Below are 21,939 nucleotides of genomic sequence, written 5' to 3'. Positions count from 1 at the left end.
TATGGCAATATTTTAACAAAATTGTTATTTTTTCATTGTTTTTTTTTCGTAACGTTTCAAAGTAATCGTGAAAAAGGGGGTGAAAAACGAACATAGTACCAACAATAACACTAAAAAGGCATAGGGTTGCCAAAGCAAAATAAATAATCGCACTTTATGTATTCAGCTGCTATTGTAGGTTTTTGAATACGAAATGCTAAAGTGGGTTTATTTTACAATAGTCGTTTAATAACTATTGTTCACTTTAATGCATCATTAGTAAATTTTTGTGAACGGTTGTTTATGTTCAAACAACTCAGACTATGCGAAAAGCGTTCCCCACTTTGTCATAGCATTAAATTGGTAACATCTACCATAATGTGTCAAGTCAGTCAGTTTCACACATTAACACGCAAAAGCATCCGGCAACACCATTGAATGACTAAGCTACTGCTGGCAAATTAGGGCAACCATGAATGAGTGAATGAATAACTCGTGTACTCGAGTACCCATTTAGTAGCCCTAACGTGCAGACCGGTGAAAGAACAAGAAGAGAAAAATATCCACACCTGCATAATATTTCATAGGCTGACAAGAAACATTTAATTAAATTAATAATCATCAATGAAAGTGTCAGCAAAGTGGGGCAAACAGAACAGACAGTAGACAAGATAGATTTATAATTTACTCGACGCAAGAACCACAAGAAATTGCTATCGAGCCAAGATTGTCTGCTTTGGTAGTACTGCAGCACACTGCCATACCATAGACGGAAAAAAAGATGGCCCTTTTTGAAGATGCAGACAATTTTGCGGATATCTTCCGAGGTGGATTGCCCTACTATTTGCTATTGGCACTACCAATATTAATCATTTGCTCAGCTAATCCTGTCCTTGCCTCCAGTGAATTTACGGTTCAACGTATGTCCCAATTCGATGTGAATGGCGTATCTTATGGTAAGTTTTGGTCTGCCAAGGCGATGGAAGTGGTGACCTAAAGTGGTCAACGCGCGTTTATTTTTAGTGTTTTAAGAGGGGTTGTAGTGGTGGTGCTCTGCCTTTGGTTGTGTAAAATGCGGTGAGCAATATCCACACACTTTTGCATGCGTTCGAGTGTGCGTTTGTTGGTCTCTAATTAATGAAATTAGCCCGCACGATGCAAGACTGACATTCTAGCATACATGTCACATACCATTGGAAGAAGACTAAGTTCGGCGATGGTTACGTATGTATCCAATACAAAAGTTTGAATGTATTAGTTGTTGAAAGAGTTATTAACGTTATCGAGATGGAAAAAAATGATTAAAGTTTAAGATAAGCCCTCACCATAAATAAACACCTCTCACACAAGACACCGAAGCTTTGGCCCCATTTCCCGCCTATATTTATTTTGTAATTTACAATTCTGGTCATTCTGTCTAGGTTGTAGAGCTTCTGCTCTATCCTTGGAGGCAAAATCCTTATACACTTGGAGCACGTCCAGGCATTGTGTGGTTGCCAAGTAAGTGTTGCTGCTAAATACCTACAAAAAAATCAATGTTTACTACATTGGACCCAATTACAATTTTAGATTCCAAGATGTGACCATTGACCAGTTCAAGGAGATAAGACAAAAAGCTGGAGGTTTGGTCTTGCTTTTGCCACAAAACATTTCTTCTATGAACAGTGAGGACAAAGAGGTTAGTTTGTTGTCAGAAAGTATGTTTTCCTCAATGGAGATTATATTGAATTCATGTTCTATCTTTTAGCATCTCAATTTGCTGGAACAAGCCATGATGTCTCAATCTATTTCTGTGCCCGTGTACTTTTCCGAGCACAACAATGAATTGGAGAAAATCGTTAACGATATAAGTCGAAATGCTGCATCCTCGAATAAGCAGAAAAATGCTCGCAGCGATTCGGCGCTGAATGAAGTATTCAATTCAATTTCGGCCAATGGATATCAAATCATTGTAACTGGTGCTAGTCATGCCAACAACAAAAACAGCAAAATCTCCATAGTACAAGGAGAGTTGGCCCCAACAAAATTAAACAAGGCCAACGAAGAGCAATTGAACAGCAAATTGCCTCTGATAATCGTTGCAGGTCATCTAAACACATTTGGCCTTTACAATGAGTCTCCTCTGAATGCTGATGCGGCCGTCCTTATGGCGTTGGCTGATTTATTTAGCAAAATGCACAATACTCCTAATGCTGCACCGAAATACCGTCTCTTGTTCTTATTATCCGAGTCAGGGCCTTTGCTAAATTTCCAAGGGGTGAAAAAATGGCTGGACGAAAATGTCCAATTACAGGTATGTAGACTAAACAAATCTAAGTGTGTAAATACCAAAATGTAATCTGTCTGTTGACTAACGTTTGTTGTTGCTTTAAAGTACGATGATATTTTTTCGATAACCGGTTCTATTATTATTCGAGGAAATCACACTGACATATTGGAAGAGGTTTGATTCATTTCTCAAAGTAAAAAATTATCCAATTGTTGGCTAGAGAGCGATATGCGATATAGAGTTGAAATTTTCAACTTTTTAGACCAAAGCCTTTTCATTTACAGTAGATTATGGAATATATGCTCGCAAACTCAAACTTTTGTATGGCATTTATATTTTGTTGTACGCTTAACAACTTTCTCCATTTCCCCCCCCCCAGTTACTTTGGCATTTCTAATTATTCACACGATTTTTCCATTTTGCTTTTTTTACCTTCAAAACAGAATGTGGACTTTGTTTTGTGTTTAGATACTGTGACACAAGCTTTGAACGCCGACGAAGATCATCAGCTATTTATGCACGTTTCTAAACCACCTAAAGAAAATACTCCAACGAATGCATTCTTCAAACATTTAAAAAAGGCTGGACAAAAATATCGCAATGTCACCATTGAAGGTGTACACAAAAAAATCAATTTAGCCGATCAACAATTGGCTTGGCAACACGAACGCTTCAGCATCAAGCGTTTATCAGCATTCACCTTATCCTCATTGAAATCGCCAAAACACCCCACACGTACCACCATTTTCAAAGACAACGAAGAGGAGATATTAGAGCGTGCTCAACTTAAGGCCAAAATTATTGCTGAAGCCCTGGCTAGGTATATATATGGTGATAATGCCAATGCAGAAGGCAGTGATGACTTAGAGGTGTTCGCAGGTACCATGGTATGTACTCACTCACGTCATACTGCTAAGATGGTCTTTCGTAAAATGTTTCTTTCTTTCAGCAAATTTCTCCTAAACTTATCAAGTCGTACTTAAATCTACAATCGGCCCTGAACAATAATGACCTTAAGAACGCATTTGAAAAGTACCTTAAGAACGTCAAACTTATCTATGAGAAGCCAGATGCCCGCGAACCCGATTTTATGCTTTACGAAGGCGCTTATGCCACTCTAAATGTGTATCGAGTAAAGCCTGCTGTATTTGATTTATTCTTAACGATCTTAATCTGCGCCTACTTATTCTCAGTTTACTTTGTTATCCAATATTTCCCAAATATGTATCAGGTATTTTGTAAATTGTCTCTGCAAACCCCTGAATCATCTCCCACTCATTACAACCATATAGAACGTAATAAAAGTAAGACTAACTAATCAAGCCAATGGGCGGCAACAAAGTTTAGGCCCACAGCCGCCATGTAATAAAATATACATAATTGCAATTGTTTTTTTGATGACATCTAGCGTTTATAGTTTAGAGAATTTTGTGCAAGTGCGAAAGGAAAATTTAATGTATTTTAAAGTAAAAGAAAATGAAATTATAAATAAATGAAGTTGGAGAGTAATATTAAATTGTCGTTTACTTTTTGGAGGGTAAAGTGGAATAGAAGATTGGAATATAGGAAGGGAGACAAAAACACATAAATCTCCATTTTGCTATGGCTAAATTTTGACTAACGACGACGAGGAAACGACAGAATCAATCTCTGATGAGGGAAGAGAATTAACATATATTGCATAGTCAACGTAACAGTTACTTGCCTAAAGAATAACAAGGCAATAGGAGCCGATAGGTTAACAAAGTTTAGATTATAAACACGATAAGTGGCGATCCCATGGCAGCCGGTTGTACGTGCCGGATTGACCCGATGGAATCCTTCATCGGCAAGGGCTGCCATCTCGGTGTAAAACACCAAACTGCTACAACAACAACACGATAATTGGAACTCATTGTCAAGAAAGTATACCAGCACGACATGACTATGAGTACCACACGGGCAATTTCATGGCAACCGGTTGTACGCACCGGATTGACACAATGGATTCTTTTATCAACAAGGGCTGTCGCCTCAGTTTGCAACTCACTGCCACCACTACAACAACTACACGGGTTGAAACTTTGAGCTTCGAATTGTGTGCTGTTCATCGTCATCACGAGAAAATCAGCCGAGAGCTAACGGGTGCATCCAGAAGTTGCGAATAGGGGAATGATTCATATATGGAGTACCTGTAACTACAGACGCGGGTAATCAATCCGGCATAGGATGGAGATGAACATCAAATGGGTTGGAACTCTGAGCTCCGATTTGTGTAGTGTTCATCGTTTTGTTGTTGTGGCAGTGTGTTATACACTGAAGCGGCAGCCCTTGCCGATGAAGAACTCCATCGGGCCAATCCGGTACGTACAACCGGCTGCCATGAGATTGAGTGTTCAACGTCATCAGGAGAAGCTCAGCTTAGAGCTACCGAGCGCGTCCACAAGTTGCGGATAGTGGAATGCTTCGTATACGGAGTAGCTGCAACTGTAGTCGCGGTCAATCAGCGTTATCGAATGGATAGTCTCAAAAAGAGGCCGGTCGGCACATGCTCTTCCTTAAATACTGAGTGCTTGTAATACTCCACAGGACAAGGCGAGTTATTGGCGCCTTTAAATAACCAATGGCCCTGTTCTCGCAGCGATCAGTCCTTTGGACCGGAATGATCTTGCTCGCCTACAGGAGATTGACGAGGAAAGCCACGTCTACATGAAAATGTGGCTAAAACAAAAATTGTTTTGCAGTCCATGAATTATAAGTGCAAAAAATGTTGCGGCTTTACATCCTTGTTTTAACTTCATTCAATGTACCTTTACTCTTAATTTCTGTGGAAGTTTAAAATTTCCATAGAAAATATATATATTCAGCCCAATTTTGAAAACTCCCTGGGAATAAACTCCAGGGAATTAATTTCTCCCTCGAATAAAATCCTCCTATTCTGATTGAATGGGAAGTGGGAATTTCGAAAACAGCTGTCTGCTTCAGCTATTTTATTGTGGCTAAACAATTGAGTATTATTTTTTGGAAAAAAGAACATAACATGGAAAAATAAGCAAAAAGAAGTTATTAAGGTTGCTAAAAAAAGTTTACAAACATGTTTAGTGGGGCTTTTGTAATGTTTGTTTTAATTTTTGTATTTGAATGGTGCACAATTATGGCCTACAGCTTGTCACCAGCTTGTCTGTGTTGTGATAACAACTTTCCGTCTTCATCCAACAATCGTTGGCAAAATTAGATGCTTCCAGAGTGATCTGGTGGACAGGTAAATAGATTGTGTTGTGTAGTCCCTGGTTGCATGCGGGGCACACATCCTGCATGTTGGCGCTTTCCCTTGCCAAAAAGAGTTAAGGTGGCTGAATCGTAATATAGAGGTTTGCTTCTCCTTCGTCGTCATAAATGCCGTGGTGGGTTGCCTGATAGGTCGCTTTATCTAAAGGCCTACTTTTATGGTGCTAGAACTTGAAGATCTAATCGATATTTCCGGGCTGCGGCCGCTTCTCTTGGACGGCCGCCAAATATCTTTGAATAATTGCCCACGAACATTTCAATCCCATGGCAGCCGGTTGTACGCACTGGATTGACCCGATGGAATCCTCGTCGGCAAGGCCGCCTCCGTGTACGTGTTCGTCTTTTTTCGTCATGGGAGAGGCACATCCCGGAGTGCCTTCTTCGCACGCTTCTGGTCCGTGCCGGGATTGAAAAGAACCCCGGACCCTGGTTCTGTTCCGTTTGCCAGAACCGCCTTTATCATCGGACGGTGTCGGTGTGGTGTAACCGGTGCATGGAGTGGGTACATTTCCGTTCTTGCTCTGGCCTAACTTCACTACGGGAGTACAGTCATACTGGTTATGTCGCAAGGTGCTGTGCGAACATAGCCAGCAGTGGGTCACAAGCGTCGTCGTCGTCGCCTTCGGCGTCCTCGTCGTCGGACTATGTGACCCCCCCGACCTCTCCCGTAAGGCAATTTATGCAACGACAGCATCCTAGACCTACTATTGCCAGGCCAGTGCCGGAAAGTGTATCGTTCTTGCAGTTAAACTGCAACGGACTGCGTGGCAAGATCGATGAGATCGCAGCGATCCAGGAGACAAAGCTGACCAACACCTGCAGCTTGCACAGTTGTCACGGTTACAATGTGCTACGTAAGGATCGCTCAAGGAATGGAGGTGGGGGATTGGCCTTCGTTATACACCATTCCGTGCAGTATAGACCTATCTCGCCTGGGCTTGACGCTAATGACCCCTACATGGAATGTATGAGGGTAGCAGTCAGGTCTGGTACTGCCGAGATAGAGATATACAACGTGTATATACCGCCGGTTGGTAGCTGTGTCCCGATTAATGGCCAGGCTTACAACCCCGACATAAGTGGGTTGCTATCTGGCCATAATCGTCTGGTTCTGGGGGATTTTAATGCGCATCACACGTCATGGCATTCTCCCCTAAGTAACGACCAGCGTGGCATAGCTTTAACAAAGCAGATAGATAGCTTCACGTTTTGAACGGTGAATTAGGATGCCCCACTAGGATTACGAGGAGGTGCAGCAGCTCGCCAGACATCTTAACTGCATCCCCTGATCTCCTGAGTGACGTATCCTGGCAAGCCGTCATCTCTTTGGGGTCAGACCACCTCCCCATAATTCTCACCATCGACCGACCACCCGACTTCATAACCTCTGAGCGCCGGACGTTTATCAATTATAAGAAGGTCGATTGGACTGGCTTCAGAGAGTATACCAATCGCCGCTTCAGTGAACTGCCACCCCCCTCTGATGTGCTTGTGGCCGAGAGCAAATTCCGAGACATCATTAACGCAGCAGCCGCTCGCTTTATACCAGCCGGTCGAATACCCCAAGTGCGACCCAATATCCCGGCGCAAGCAGTGGTACTCGCAGACGAGCGTGATGAGATTCGTGCTATGGACCCCGCTGACCCCAGAATCAGCGAGCTGAATCTGGAAATAAACAGGGTAGTCAACGAACATAAGGGGAATTTGTGGCTGGAACACTTGGAGCAATGTAACTTAGGCACCGGTGTAGGCAAACTGTGGGCACTGTTAAGTCACTCTCGAACCCCGGTAGACGGGACGACAGGACCTCAGTCACTTTTGGCGAGATAACCGTGACTGATCCGAAGAGATGCGCCAGGTTGTTCAACCGTCAATTTATTGTGCATCCCGAGAGAGACAGAGCAAGGAGGAGAGCCATTCGCCGTATTCGTGGTCTCCGAGCCGATGAACAGCCATCACAATTTGCCGTGGGCGAAGTTACGAATGTCATCCGTGGCGCCAAATCCTCCAAGGCGTTGGGCCCCGACGGAATCTCTGCTTTGATGCCGAAGAATCTGGATTCACCTGGAGTTGAGTACCTTACCACTGTCCTCAACCTGTCATTGAACACTCTTATAGTTCCCGATGTCTGGAAAATGGGCAGAGTGATCCCGCTACTGAAGCCTGGAAAAGACCCGAGTTTGGGGGAGTCGTACAGACCGATCTCCCTTCTCTCACCAGTGGCAAAGACGCTTGAGGCATTACTCCTCCCGAGCCTCGTAGGGGAATTTCCATTCGCCGAGCATCAACATGGATTTCGGAGACTGCACAGCACAACAACAGCTTTGCATGCCATCACCACACACATTTGCCGTGGCTTCAATCAACCCAGGCCATGTGATAGGACGGTCCTCGTGGCACTGGACCTATCGAAGCCAACCATGCCAAATTATTTGAGGACATCGCCAACACGTCCCTCCAGCCAGGCCTGAAACGATGGGTCGCGAATTATCTGTGTGGTCGCCAGTCATTTGTGGAATTTAGGGATAAGAAGTACACCAACACCAACACCAACACCGTAGATTGAAACAGGGAGTTCCCCAAGGTGAGGTGATATCTCCGGCACTGTTTAACCTCTACCTATCCTCCATTCCACCCCCTCCAGACGGCATAGAGATCGTATCATATGCGGACGATTGTACGATCATGGCATCAGGCCCCCACCCATTGATGACATCTGCGATAGGTTGAACGTCTACCTCAACGAGCTTGCCTCATATTTCGCTGCAAGAAATCTGAAGATATCTGCCAGCAAATCTTCAGCCACACTGTTCACTACAAATACGCGTGAGGTGAATACTGAGCTGACTGTGATGGTCGATGGAGAAATGATTCCGACCATCAAGTGTCCCAAAATACTTGGCGTCACATTTGACAGCTCCTACACTTTCTCCCCACATGCCACAGCAATCTGCAATAAAGTCAAAAGTAGAAACAAGGTCCCCAAGTCACTCCCTGGCAGCACTTGGGGTGCAGACAAAGAAACCTTGTTGACCACGTACAAAGCAATTGGCCGGTCTGTGGTAAGTTATGCAGCGCCAGTGTGGTCACGTCAACTTTGTGACACGCAGTGGAATAATATTCAGATCTGTCAGAATGCCGCCCTCCGAACTGCGACGGGCTGTCTCCTCAGTTCTCATGTGGACCACCTCCATCAGGACACTAAGATCCTACCAGTGCGAAGACATAACTACATGCTGTCTAAGCAATACCTTTTGGGCTGTTATCGCAGAAACCATCCAAATCATCATGCTGAACAAAATTCATGCAGACACGGTAGCAGAGGCGGTAATTGGCTACCGGGTGAATGTAGTCCGACCGCTCGGCAAACCAGAGTGGTTCTGGCTCAATTACGTTCCGGCAGATGTAGCCGCCTCAATTCTCACAGAACTAGGATTGATGCCGACGTGCAAGATGTATGTCCCGCACGATACACGTCACCTGTTTAACTGCCCGACCAGACCCACTCGACTCAGACTCAGATCCCTGTGAACGAACCCCATCTGCTACAACAACAACATTCTATTAAGGAACAGGCAGAAGACTTCTTGCACATCATAGAGTGCCGCCCGATTATACTTTAAGGTCAATGATAAGGGACCTCCTTTTAGTTTCCGACTCGGAACGGAGTGCTAATAAAATTGAAAAACTTAGGAAAATCTTCTATGGTGGATACATGACATATTTAAACCGGGAGAACCTAACAAAATGTATACTTGATTTTAATGAAAAAATTAAAAAATAATTTCCATACATTTCAAATTGTTCATAAAACAAACCATCGACAACTAGCAGCTATTGCAAACAGAAGTTGGAGACAAATATAATACGAATTGGATCTATCTGCTTCCATACAATATATCCAGCAAATATGTTGGTATTTTATACCAAATCAAGGTTCCAACACTTCTATAACTCAGCGCCATAAAGACATACGAATTTTGATTGCTGAAAAATACAAATTTTGGGGGGAAGAATTCGATTTGTATAATTTGGTGACGGAATAGACTTCAATATTGATGGATCCGATGGTCATCACAAATATTGGAGGGGATTCTCGGCACCCTCGATAAGAGTGCTGCAACCAAAAACCATGGGCACGGATCTCTTTTTGTATTTGGTGCATTTGGAACACTTGGAAAGTTACAAATATGCATTGTTCAAACCAAAATGAATGCAGAATTATATAAAAAATTGCTAAACAAAAACATAATGGAATTATGTGGACTTTTTCATAAAACAATAGATGCCTCCATGATGAAAGGTTGAAAATGCATATTTTAGATTAAGAAACGTATCTTTACAATACTGACCCGCCACGGACCCCGCTTTGAATCACTTTGAAGATCTCTGGAGTATACTATCTGTAAAGGTTTTTGCAAACTACAAGCCATACCAGGAACTTGAAACATGCGATAATGACGAAATAGTACAAAATTCACATGGCAACCCTAACAAATTGGGTGGATTCTATGTCACGAATACTTTAAAATGACCTCTTACACAAGGACAAATCAATGTCATACTAAATATTTAATTTAACACAAACATTCATACCCATATATTATGAAAAATAAAAAATTTTAGTTATGAAACGAATGTTGACATAACAATTTTTCAAAGGCGTATTTATCAGATGACCGCATCAATCAATTTTTGAATTCGCCTTACAAACATATAAACCTCAAAATAAAAACTTTATAAGAATATTTTTGAGTTAGCTGCTGTTAGGTTCTTAAGCTGAGGTTATAAAACTTCACTCAGGAAACTTAGGTCCATTGTGTCGCCACCGAAAAAGATTAAAAAATCGGAGAAGAACACATATTATTTACTGTAGTTCAATGCCAGACATTAGAATGAAGAAGATAAGTAGTCGACATCCATGACAATAATGGGGGCCTGGTGAACTGGAAAAGTTCCCTCCAATCTGTCATTTCAAGCCTCTATAGTAGTGAAAAGTTGGAAGATAATTTAGAAAGGAAAAAGGTTTTCGTTTAGCCATAATCCTGCGCCTACCTCTGTAATTTCAAGGTAGTGCCACAATAGGTGATCAACCGTCTCATACCCACAAATCTTGTGTAAGTCCGACTCTCCATGTGTGCAGCGTGACGCCAAAGTCCTGATATTGCAATGGTTTTTCAGAATCCTTGTCAGTAGATTGAACGGCACCTCCACTCCATCTAGGAAATGTCACCTTAACAAACCAAGATACCTCATATTGGTGAATAGCGCCAACATTATCTTTCGGGGGTTTAGGTCAAGTGCAGTGTCCAATCTTTGCCGCACACCATATGCCATTTAAACGACCACACACCATAATGACATCGTCATCCGTCTTCGTAGTCAATAAACTTTAAACCCTTAATTTTCAAATGATCAGAAAATCCCAGATATTAAAAAGTTTTAAAAAGGAGTACAAACCCCCTCCTTCTGGTGATTGATCAATCTTTCTATTTGAGCCCTTTGCTTGTGGTACGCTAACTACCCTGCCCATCAACATATTATGAACTTAAATCAGGGGGTCCTTCTGGTTGCAAACGAGACACACGTCTAGGAAGTTGGAATCTATCCCAGCCCATTGAAATTGAGCCAGAACTAACCTGGTCTGTCGTGGTAGGTTAAAGGCATTCACTCAGCTATTTACCGCTTCCATATCCCAGTAAAACCTATTTAAACCTGCCATCTTGGTGGGTTTGTGCGTTAAGCCTTTAGAGCTATGGGAGTTTTGTACATTTTTAAAACTCTGACACTCTGATTGGTCGAATCAAATTTGAAATGTCACGGCAAATATTTAAAATGTTCTTCTCCTTGTTTACAAATTTTGGGATATCGAGTTCCCAAAGCTGCTTTGATGTAGCAATTCGCCAGTGCGGCCACCTTATTAATACGCCTTGCTTCAAAATGAAAATTTTATAAATTTAGTTTTTTTGATTGCTGCTGTGGTGGGTGGATTGAATGGCATGCGTCTAGCAACCTCAATCGCTACCCAATGCCCAAGATGCACTTATAAAGTGAGGTCATGCGAACAGTTTAGTACAATTTTTTTATTTTTGTTTTGATTTTGCTACTATTTCAATGGCAGGTTAAGACCCCTATCTTTAGTGAGAGCGGTAGCTCTACCCTTTCCAGGACAACTCCCCTGAACAAACCGAGTTGATGAACAGTATCAGCTGAGTATTTCTGGTTTTAAGCCAAGCACATTAGCCACATCCAATATTGACAACATCATATATGCATAATGAAACATGTCTGTAATACTATAAGGACATCAGCCACCCACAAAGATAACACCATCCTTGCAGGCACCAACTTTCGCCCTCTGCTCTTCAAAACATTCGAAAATTCCATTAATAAACAAGAGCCTTAAAGTAGGAGATAAAGCCCCTCTTTTTGGTGTTCTTCTAGTCATAATCTTCCTGTTTGAGGCCTTTGGTGTACTAAATACCCTGCCCTTCAATATCATATAAACCCAGTTCATGGGGCAATCCCATGGCAGCCGGTTGTACGTACCGGATTGACCCGATGAATTCCTTCATCGGCAATGGCTGCCGCCTCAGTGTACAACACACTGCTACAACAACAACAACCATTTCATTTGGAGAGCAGGATTTCTCTTATCCACCCGAGAATCATGAACGATTCATTTATTCATGCAACTACTCTTGTGTGCCGTGGGAGATATCGTCTTTACCTTTACTTACCCTATCCTCGTGATATAAACCCGCCTCATGCAAATTGTAATGCAAATTTTGCCCATGAAAATTCCGCTAAGGAACAGGGGCAAACTTCTCACATATCAATGAGTGCAGTCCGATTCAAGTTTTAAGCTTAAGAGGCCACCTTTTTATAGCCGAGTCCGAACGGCGTGCCGCAGTGCGACACCTCTTTGGAGAGAAGTTTTACATGGCATAGTACCTCACAAATGTTGCCAGCGTTAGGAGGGGAAAACCACCGCTGAAACATTTTTTTCTGATGGTCTCGCCAGGATTCGAACCCAGGCGTTCAGCGTCATAGGCGTCATGAACTACTTATTCCTGATTCCTAAACTTTTGATTTCCTTATAGTTTTTGGTAGTTTTTCGACTTGCGTTTGCTTTGCGTCTGCATGTTATTGTAACTTGTACTTAATATATTTTTAAAAAAAAATGTGTCAAACATGGCGAAATATCTGACAGTATAATTTTTAAAAATGTGGGATGAATTGAGTCCAAGCCAACCCCATTAGACTTTACAGATAAAAAGCATTATGAAGACAACATTAATTGAATCCGCTAGGGCAAACAAAACAGACCAAATATTGACTACAGTACCATCAGCGGAAGTTTTAAAATTAAACAAAAAATGTCACAACTTTAGAACATTCAAATTCGTCTGGAGATTTTATACTAAAGTACTTGTTTGTATGTATATAGGCCTGATACCCATAAGGCAATGAACAATACTTGCAAAGAAAATCTTCCTGTTATTTGGATTTATATACACAATACAATTCAATTCAACCAATAAAATTGCTTCCTTAACTTGTGTTGCCGTTTCTGGTAGGTTACTACCAAAATTGGTAGATTTTTCTCTTGGTAGGTTGGTAGTATCTCAAATTTTGGTAGGTTTTTCCAACTGTTTTTCCCATTATTTCACTTCATGTCATTTCTGTGTATTCGTAAGAAGTGCAGTATAAAAACATTTTTTTTATGAAAGTACCAATTTGACCTTGGGCTTAAAGATCGTGTTATATGTCAGCTACAAACAAAAATATAGTCAGATAGATTTGATCCATACTCGTGTTTTGGAGGGGTATTATGCGACTCATTGTAAATTCGAAATCGGGTAGTAAAGGGCTCAATACCTTAAATCGGGAGATAGCTGTATGCAAACTCTGTTGTTCATCGGCATCAATTCAAAAATACGACCTTTATGAGCACAGGAATTTTTAATCTGTATATATGATATAGGCCATCTTTGAACTATGCCCGTTTTATTTATAAGCTGTAGAGTGATTTCAACAGCGTTGTTTGTAGGGTTGAAAATATAGGCCTAATTTTTTATAGACTGCAGTGATTTCAACGGGGTTGTTTGTAGAGTTGAATATGTATGCATAAATCGACGTCTTGCAAATGGAATGACAAAATAACCAATTATTCGATGGTACAAATTTGGTACTTTACTGTCGGAACTGAATTTGGTTCACATATACGATGCACGAAAAAAAAAATCAAAAGAGGTACATACATAGGTACTCAAAAGTACAAAACTCTTTTGCTTTTTTATAACTCTTTTGCTGATGGTTAATTTTTTTCTCCTTGTTCTATTCTTACATCGGATTTTCAAAGCTGCACTATTTTTAAATATAGCTGCGCTTTTTTTTAATTCTTGTGCACTTTGTTGGACCACTTTCTATTTATCGCTCTCTTCCATTTGGATTTCTTTTATATTCTTTATTTTTAATGGCTGGGGAGCCAAATATTAGGTAAATATAATAAAGTACCTCATTATGTTAAGAAATGAATTTAATTATCTGTTATACTCAGGTTACTGAAATGTTTGTATGTAATTATTTTATGGGCCTTATTGGCTTTATATTACATATTTGGTTAATAAATGAAATGAAAATGAAATGAAATAGTGCCCGGCACGGGATAACTATAAGCACCACACAGCCTGAAACTTTGATCTCCAATCTATGTGGTGTAGGTGGTGAAGGAATTCATCGGGTCAATCCGGTACATACAACCGGCTGCCATGGGATTGAAGTGGTGTTCTTCGTTGTCATGAGTAGCTTAGCTGGTAGCTACTGGGCTCGTCCAAAGGTTGCGGATAGTGATATGCTTCGTACGAAGTAGCGGACAATCTGCGAGGGAGAGTCTCAGTGAAAGGCCGGGCGGCACCGACTCTTGCTTAAATACTGAGTCTCTGTGATGCTCAATATGACAAGCCGAGTTATCATGTTCCCGCGGCGATCGGTCGTAAACACAGGAGCTAGCTTGCTCTCCTATAAGAACTTGATAAGGATCGCCATTTCCACATACGTACAGGAACTGTATGTAAGAGATTGCTAACCGCATGTAAGAGAGTGTTAGAATTATAAAATTTAGCGCAAACGGTTACCGTCTTTGAAAAAGAGATTTAAAGGAATGAAATCGTACCAGAAGTGGTAGAAAAAATTCGGTGTTACACTTGGTACTATTGGGTTCTTGTTTTACGAGTCGGTCTATAGCTTTGGAAAGTATGCTTAGAGTAATGAATTTGATGCCCACCTATCTGCTACGATGGCCTCCACAGCAAATTTCCATTCTAGAACAAAAATGGTTATATTTGACAATAAAAATTCACCAGTTGCCATGGCGATGGACTTTTCTATTTTAGAGAGCAAGGTAAGGACTAGATAAAAAATATTATGCCATTGCATGGGAATGGCCCAAAATACCAGACTATTATATTCGTCCAGCTTGCAATTAGTTTTTTTTTGAACGACTCACAATAATGGTCAAGGCATAATATTTGGATTCTGAATACTAGATTAATTTCACACATTTTTTTCATTGGGGGTCAATAAAAAATATTTTCATACAAGATACAAATGTGGTGCTTTGTATTGGTAACAATTCGTGTCGGCTAGCTTGTAGTGCTGGACCATCAGCTAAGAGGTCGGACCAAACTACCCACAAAAGTCGAAGCTAGATTAGCGTACAACTGCTTTGGAAGCCATCACAGCAAATCTCATCCCGTAGCTCTTGATATCTATCATAACCTTTCAATTTAACCAGCCAATGCAACGCTATTTGAGGACATCGCCGTAACCTCTCTTTGGCTACTAGATGTAGCCGTTCGTTTGCGAATTTTTTTGTCCGCTAGTCCTCTCTGGCATTTACGGATGAAAAGTCAAAACCCTGTACACTGTTTAACCACTGCCCACCATATATTTCACACCCGTAAACTGCCTCAAGATCGTATCATATGGGGACAATGGTTCGATCGTGGTTTCAGGCCAATACGTTGTCGACATCTGCGATATGTTAAACGTCTGCCTTATCGATCTTGCTGCCTATTTCGCCAATATTAAGAACATTGTTCACTGTAATGACTGCGGTATTACACTGGCTGCTGAATGTGAGAGTTGATAGCACAACGACTCCGACTAAAATCTTAACCCCAGCGCCAACATGCATTGGAATAATTGAGACTTGAAGAAGTAAGCTTAGTATTTTCTATTTTTTTCTAGAATTGATAAATGTTGAATAGGATATTAATGTTCGAGAGCAAATTGCATATTTACCCATAACCATTGCGTTAAGGAACAGGAGCAAACTTCTCACTTATCAATGAGTGCCGTCCGATTCAACTCTTAAGGGTTCTTCTTTTATAGCCGAGTCCGAACGGCGTGCTGCAGGAGAGAAGTTTGCCCCTGTTCCCAAATGTAATGTTCATGAGCAAATTTTCAATTGAACAAAACCTAGCAAACATGTAAATCATGAAGACACAACAAACTATTTTAAAGACAACAAGAATTGTGCCCACTAAAGAGTCAAGAAGTCAGCTTTAATTCAATTCAGAACGCAAAAAAGCACCTAATTCGGCCGGGCCAGATCTTCTATGCCCTCCATCGTAGACGCTTTGCAAAGTTCAGTGAAATATTTTTTCAAAAACAAATTAGGCGGTTTATACGGGATTTCTATCAGGTTATGACCCGAATTGCATTAAATATGAAATGCAGCTGTGCTATGCAGTAGGCTCCCAAGACTGTATGTAAAAGAAAAATACAAATATTAAAAAATATGCCTTTATATACATTTCATAATTTGATGAAATTGCTCCAGTAAACATCGACAAACAAGTGTCAATGTACTTGTTATTTGCAATTAGAGGTACTACCATCATGTCGTTATATCTCCTTTCGAGCAATGAAAAAAAAAAAAAATACATGAGTCACCCATCTTGGTGAGTTTTATTCGATTTATACGATTGAAACATTTTCTTTATGATTTTATAAATACAATGACTTGGTGATTGGTGTTTCCCCATACAAAGAGCAAGTCAAAGAAACAGCCTTACCATACCGCCGCGCTGATCAACCGAAATTCGGCCAATAAGAACTGAACGAAATACAAACTCATAAATATGGCAACATTTGATGGCACGCAGCAAACAAGAGAAAACCTCAACTCCATTTCACAAATCCATGGAAAATGAAAACACACATCTACACAAACTCATACATTCATTTTGTAATGCAAAAAAAATGGGGGGAAACAAGACGAAGAAAAGTATATATATGTACATGAGTGTGTGGGGAATACAATGACACAACAACAATTGGTACTTTTTTTCTTCTTAATATGGCCTGTTTACTTCCTGATTAAAATATTCATAAATTTTAGATAAAAATCTTCACCATCTACGCCTAAGGGCCCGTTTATAAACAATATTTGCATCGTCCTTTCACCTATTGGGGAAACAAAGTGTACTTCACAGATAATTACCCATGACAAATGGGAGGGAGAAAAAAAAAACCTAACCAAACAATTTTTTTCCTATTCTCTACTAATTGAGCACACACAGGAAAAATCGATTTTTCCAAATATTTTCACTGACGAAATGAAAACACAACTTCTCACAAGTAAGGACAACGGTCCGTCCATCAAATTCCAGGTGTGAACTAAATGTAGTATGTTACCATTGGACGAAATAGAGACGAGTACTTACCGTGCAATTGTCGGTGTCATGTAGAGTAATAGATTTTACACCACCCAGAATGACGTTTTTGGCTATTTCCAGGCCCAAGCCATTTAGGCCGGAGAGTAAGATGTCCGAGCTGGCCATGCGACGCATTGCATCATGTCCCAGCACATATAATTGGCGCGAGTACAAAGATTCATCGATGTCACCGCCAGTGGATGAGCCACCACCAGAAATAGAAGCCATTCCCGACGAGTTGTTATTGCTGGTCGTAGAAGAGACTATAGAGTTGCTGTTGTTGGTGCTGTTGGAGTTTGTTTGTTGTTTTGCTGATTTGGAGTCCACTACCGCTGGGGAGGAATTTCTCTGGTCACCACTTTTTATAACTTTGCTTTCTTTATTCACTGCTGACGATGTACTAATGCCGCCGCTGCTACTACTCTCGCCCGTTGTTGAAACGATTGAGCCGGCTGCGTTTTCGCAACTTAACGAAACACCAGAGCAGGACGATGAAACGAACGTCTCAGCACCCGTCTCTTTTACTCTTCCGGCTGTTGTACCAACAGCGTTGCCGTCACCACCGCTGCCACTAATGTTGTTGTTATTGAGGGGGCTGCTGGAGGAGGAGGTTGGTGAGGAATTTGATGCAAGCTTCCGTTTCTTGGCTGCTGGCTGCTCAAGAGTGGAGGAGGAGGAAGCTGCTTGCTCGACAACTTGGGGGCTAGAAGACATCTGTTGTTACCAAAATGAACTTGACGTTCAACTATGAACTATTATCATGAAATCTCCTTCTCTGCTGGCAAAAAGGAGCTAAGGTACCACAAGCAACCGGTCGGTCGTTACGCGTATGCCGTTTCTTACACTTTGTTGTTTTTTGTTGTCGTTGCAGTTTTCCACGCACAACACAACCCTGCTGAAACACCACTATTCTCTGCTATGATTGTATTTACACTCACGTTTCTTTCTGTTTTATTGCTACGAACTTTTCAAACAAAGACGTTTATCTTTTTTTCAAACTAGTGTGGAAGAAAAAGATGTAGAAAAATCGATTAATAATATGTCTATTTTTAAATGATGTCCCAAGCGTTTGGGATCTTAGCAATAGACAATTGGTCACAACTACTCGAATATTTCACAATTTGTGATTTGCGTTTCTTAGTTCGTTTCTGTCACTGTTTCGCACTAAAACATTTGTTGTGCTTCTTCTTTCCCCACAAAGAATACTGTCTGCTGCTCACAAACTATTTTCTACAAACTTTTCGTTATTGGTGGAAATTGTGCACTTTAGATGAACCTCAAGACGGTATTACCTTTCGGGTGTTACGTTTCTTTATATCTTGACAAAATGCTTTGCTCAACGTTTATAAATTCACTTTATTAAAAGCACATTTATTTGGTGATTGCTTACTTGCTTCAGAATAAAATCAAGCAAGCACAGAACAGAATTCACTTCTCTTTCCTCGTGTCGCCGGCGTTGTGCGTTGTTAATGGCAGAATTAAACGCTGATTCGTTAAGTTGTTGTTATATGTTGTCTTTTTGCACAAAACAAAATGCAAAAGGAAACAACAACAAAATACACCTAGGTGTAAGCGAGACAAACTGCTCATTACAACGTATTGTTATCGCATCAACTAAGTCAAAATGGAAGAACTAATGTTGCCACACTGCAATACAATAAGCAGACGCCAGCAAAGTGGCAAATAAAAAAAACGGAATAAGCGGTTTTACTCGCTTCTGGTTCTTCGAAAGAATTTTAATATTTTCTGCAAGGAAATTTATCTACAAATTAAAATATTTTGGATTCCTACTTTAAAGTTAAGTTGAGGTAGCTACAAATTGCAGGAAAAGTGAACACAACACCAAAATTTTAAAGTAACCATTCGTTTTTGATTTCATACCAAAAGACTAATTTATCTGTACTTATTGTTTTATATTTCTTTTGCAAATAAATAAAATACAAAAGAAAAAACGAATGCATCACTTATGATAACGAAAATTTCGCCAGAGGTGCATACTACGTTTCAGCTAAAAACATGTGAAATAAATGTCTATCGCTTTTCGCGATATTTTTCGCCGATTACTTTTTTAGATAATAGATTTTAAAGCAGAAAAACTTGCTTGTTTCATTCAGTAGGGCATTCTCTCATCACTTATAGCAAAAATTTAATAAAATTGTTATTTTATCGTTGTTTTTTCGTAATGTTTCAAAAAAGTAGTCGTGAAAAAAGGGTTTCGACGGTGAAAAATTAACATATTACCAGCCATTAAAAGGAGCACTTAAAAATAATTAATGCTGGTTTTTGTAAATTGAGTTATTGCAAAAAAATTCTTGTTATTTTATTTAAAAAACTATGATATTTTGTTTAAGTTGTTCGCAACAATTCCGAAAGCTCAACAGAATACTCTGCTTTACTTATGATAAAAGCTGTGTTCGGGTCTAGCTGCGCAGTTAAACAAGTGACGCACAGTTGGATTGGAAAAAATAGTGCAAATTAGTCTGCCAAATGTGAACGGATACAGATATCTTCAATGATAACAAAGTGTCTGTAGCCGCCACATGACCAAATAGAAAACTCCCTTAGCCTCACATCAGTGGTCGTAGCAATTTATCTAGCCACAATATCCAAAAGCTTTAGATGGTTAATCCAAGGTATCTTTGTCAGCACAACAAGTGTACTTTTGTATACGGTGATGGCATGTTAAGCAGTTGTAGTCCTATGCAGCATTCGAAATGCATGCTGCTGCTCGGCAAATGGAAATTGTCCAACGAGAGGAGCGGGAGGAGTAGTCCATCATGCGTCTTGGCTACTGATGCGAGAAGGGAGATCGGTCTGCACGACTCCCCCTTGCTCGTTTCCTTTTCAGGTTTCAGAAGCGGGACCAGACTGCCCATCTTCCAGATAGGCTGAGGACAGTTGTAAGGTAATCGACTCGAGACAGATCAAGGTTCTTCAGCATCCGTGTAGAGATTTAGTTTGGAACCAGCGCTTTGCGCGACTTGGCACAACATTCGTAGCTTCGTGCACGGTTGTTGTTTTTTTTTTTGTAGCAGTGTGTTGTACACTGAAAGACTCCATCGGGCCAATGAAAGACGTAATCAGGCCAATGCGGTACGTACAACCGGCTGCCATCGGATTGCACGGCAATTTGTGATCGCTGTCCAGCGGAACGGAGATAACAGACATACGAATGGCTCCCCTTCTAGCCTTTTCACTCTCGGGTCAATAAATTAACGTTTATCTAAGGAAAATATCTCACAAGTATCGCCAGCATTTTTTGTTTTAAAAAAATGTTTTCCAAACAAATAAAAACAATAATCAGCTGTTGTTTTGCAAATTTTTCACAGGAAGTCGTTCGCGTACTTTTGCTTGCCAATTTTGTAAAGAGAGTAAAATGGCTCTTAATCTCCTGCAAGTTTTTACTGGGAAATTTTTACGGGAAAAGTACGCGAACAGACCTAAAATTATATTGTAAACGATGCTGCAAACCAAGATACATTCATTTACAGGTAGTGGCAGTTGCCAAACAACAAAATATTTGGTGCACTATCTGTCAAAATCAGTGATAAGTGCAACTCTGATTTTATGTAGCGTGCCTCACACAACTTTGTGGCAATTTTTTTACAATAATTGGGAAAAATGTTTTTTTTTTATTCGAATGTATTTTAAATCCCTTAATTCAATATCAGGCCTGTTCCGGTTTTCGAAAACGCAAAACGAAAAAAAAAGTTGTGCCTATATTTTCGAAGTCTTCTACTTACATGGTTTGTTATCAGTTGAGGTTCCTCTTAAATAGATATGACAAGGTTTGCAAGATATGAGGCAAACAAAATCTTTCGTTGTGCGTTTCGAATAAAATGCGTCCTCCTATGACGCTGAATGTCTGTGTTCGAATACTAGTAAGATCATCATTGGTGGTTTTTCCCTCCTAATGATGGTAAAATTTGTGAGGTACTATGCTATGTAAAACTTCTCTCCAAAGTGGTGTCGCACTGCGGCACGCCGTTCGGACTCGGCTATAAAAAGGAGGTCCCTTATCATTGAGCTTTAACTTGAATCGGACTGCACTCATTGATATGTGAGAAGTTTGCCTCTGTTCCTTAGTGGATTGTTCATGGGCAATATTTGTATTTGTATTGTAAAAAAATGGTCACAAAGTTGTGTGACGCTCGATACATAAAAGTAGCGTCGCGTTGAAAAATGCAACTCTGCAAACAAATGTTAAAAAAGCAATTCGCAAAAGTAAAACAATTTTTAAATTTGACGACCAAAAACGTGTTGCAACATAGAACGACGCTCGCTTTCAAGCGTCAAAGTTGAACATTTTTTTAACTTTTAACGCGTTGGTTTTTTTTTGGAATTTGTGTACAGAGTTGAATTTTTGCAACGCGACGCCCATAACCAAATATCAACTCATTTTTAAGGTAATGTACCATTTGGTATAGCACTTATTCTGTTTTGGCCTTTAGGAGGGGATAACCACCGCTGAAAATGTTTTTCGTTTTTGTCGTTATGATCCCAACCCAGGCGTTTAGCGTAATAGGCAGCGTTCTAACCTCTGCGCTACGGTGGCCTCGATACACAAAAAAAATTAAAAACCAATATATATTTATTTACAGGTGGTGTTAGTTGCCCAACAACAAAATATAGAGTGCACTATCTGTCAAAATTAGTGATTAGTGCAACTCTGATTTTCAGTATGTTACTACAATAGCT

At 40.4% G+C, this 21,939-nt stretch overlaps 2 protein-coding genes across 4 annotated transcripts in view; one reads left to right on the top strand and one right to left on the bottom strand.

The window, feature by feature from the left end:
• Positions 1 to 18,708, bottom strand: part of LOC106091630 (ubiquitin-like modifier-activating enzyme 1) — a 31,015-nt gene extending 12,307 nt beyond the window's left edge. Inside the window, exons 1-2 of one of the 2 annotated variants that reach the window (XM_013258212.2) lie at positions 18,534 to 18,708; positions 17,251 to 18,239 (exon numbers count right to left, since the gene is read on the bottom strand). In XM_013258212.2, coding sequence (XP_013113666.2) covers positions 17,251 to 17,955 — 705 coding nt within the window. In that variant the 5' untranslated portion in view covers positions 17,956 to 18,239; positions 18,534 to 18,708. Of the gene's footprint in view, positions 1 to 17,250; positions 18,483 to 18,533 lie in introns of those variants that run through there. The other variant, XM_013258213.2, reaches the window with a different exon arrangement.
• On the top strand, positions 491 to 3,764 carry LOC106091631 (BOS complex subunit NCLN). 2 transcript variants are annotated; one of them, XM_013258214.2, is made up of 7 exons: positions 491 to 935; positions 1,401 to 1,479; positions 1,549 to 1,657; positions 1,727 to 2,272; positions 2,354 to 2,422; positions 2,692 to 3,135; positions 3,198 to 3,764. In XM_013258214.2, exons 1-7 carry the CDS (start codon positions 761 to 763, stop codon positions 3,564 to 3,566), a joined length of 1,791 nt encoding a protein of 596 aa, XP_013113668.2. In that variant the 5' UTR covers positions 491 to 760; the 3' UTR covers positions 3,567 to 3,764. The 2 variants fall into 2 exon arrangements, with proteins under 2 accessions (XP_013113668.2, XP_013113669.1); XM_013258215.2 differs by lacking the exon at positions 2,354 to 2,422.
• Positions 18,709 to 21,939: the final 3,231 nt, after the last annotated feature.

This window comes from Stomoxys calcitrans, chromosome 5 (assembly GCF_963082655.1).
Source record: "Stomoxys calcitrans chromosome 5, idStoCalc2.1, whole genome shotgun sequence".
Lineage (NCBI taxonomy): Eukaryota > Metazoa > Arthropoda > Insecta > Diptera > Muscidae > Stomoxys > Stomoxys calcitrans.
Note: the sequence above shows the minus strand (reverse complement) of the source record. Positions and strands in the feature narration are given on the sequence as shown.

Excerpts from the sequence above, each read along its gene's own strand:
- LOC106091631 (XM_013258214.2), top strand. The coding sequence starts at position 761 with ATGGCCCTTTTTGAAGATGCAGACAATTTTGCGGATATCTTCCGAGGT. Across the intron at positions 2,423-2,691 it reads ACACTGACATATTGGAAGAG|AATGTGGACTTTGTTTTGTG; the intron begins GTTTGATTCATT and ends CCTTCAAAACAG. Across the intron at positions 3,136-3,197 it reads AGGTGTTCGCAGGTACCATG|CAAATTTCTCCTAAACTTAT; the intron begins GTATGTACTCAC and ends TCTTTCTTTCAG.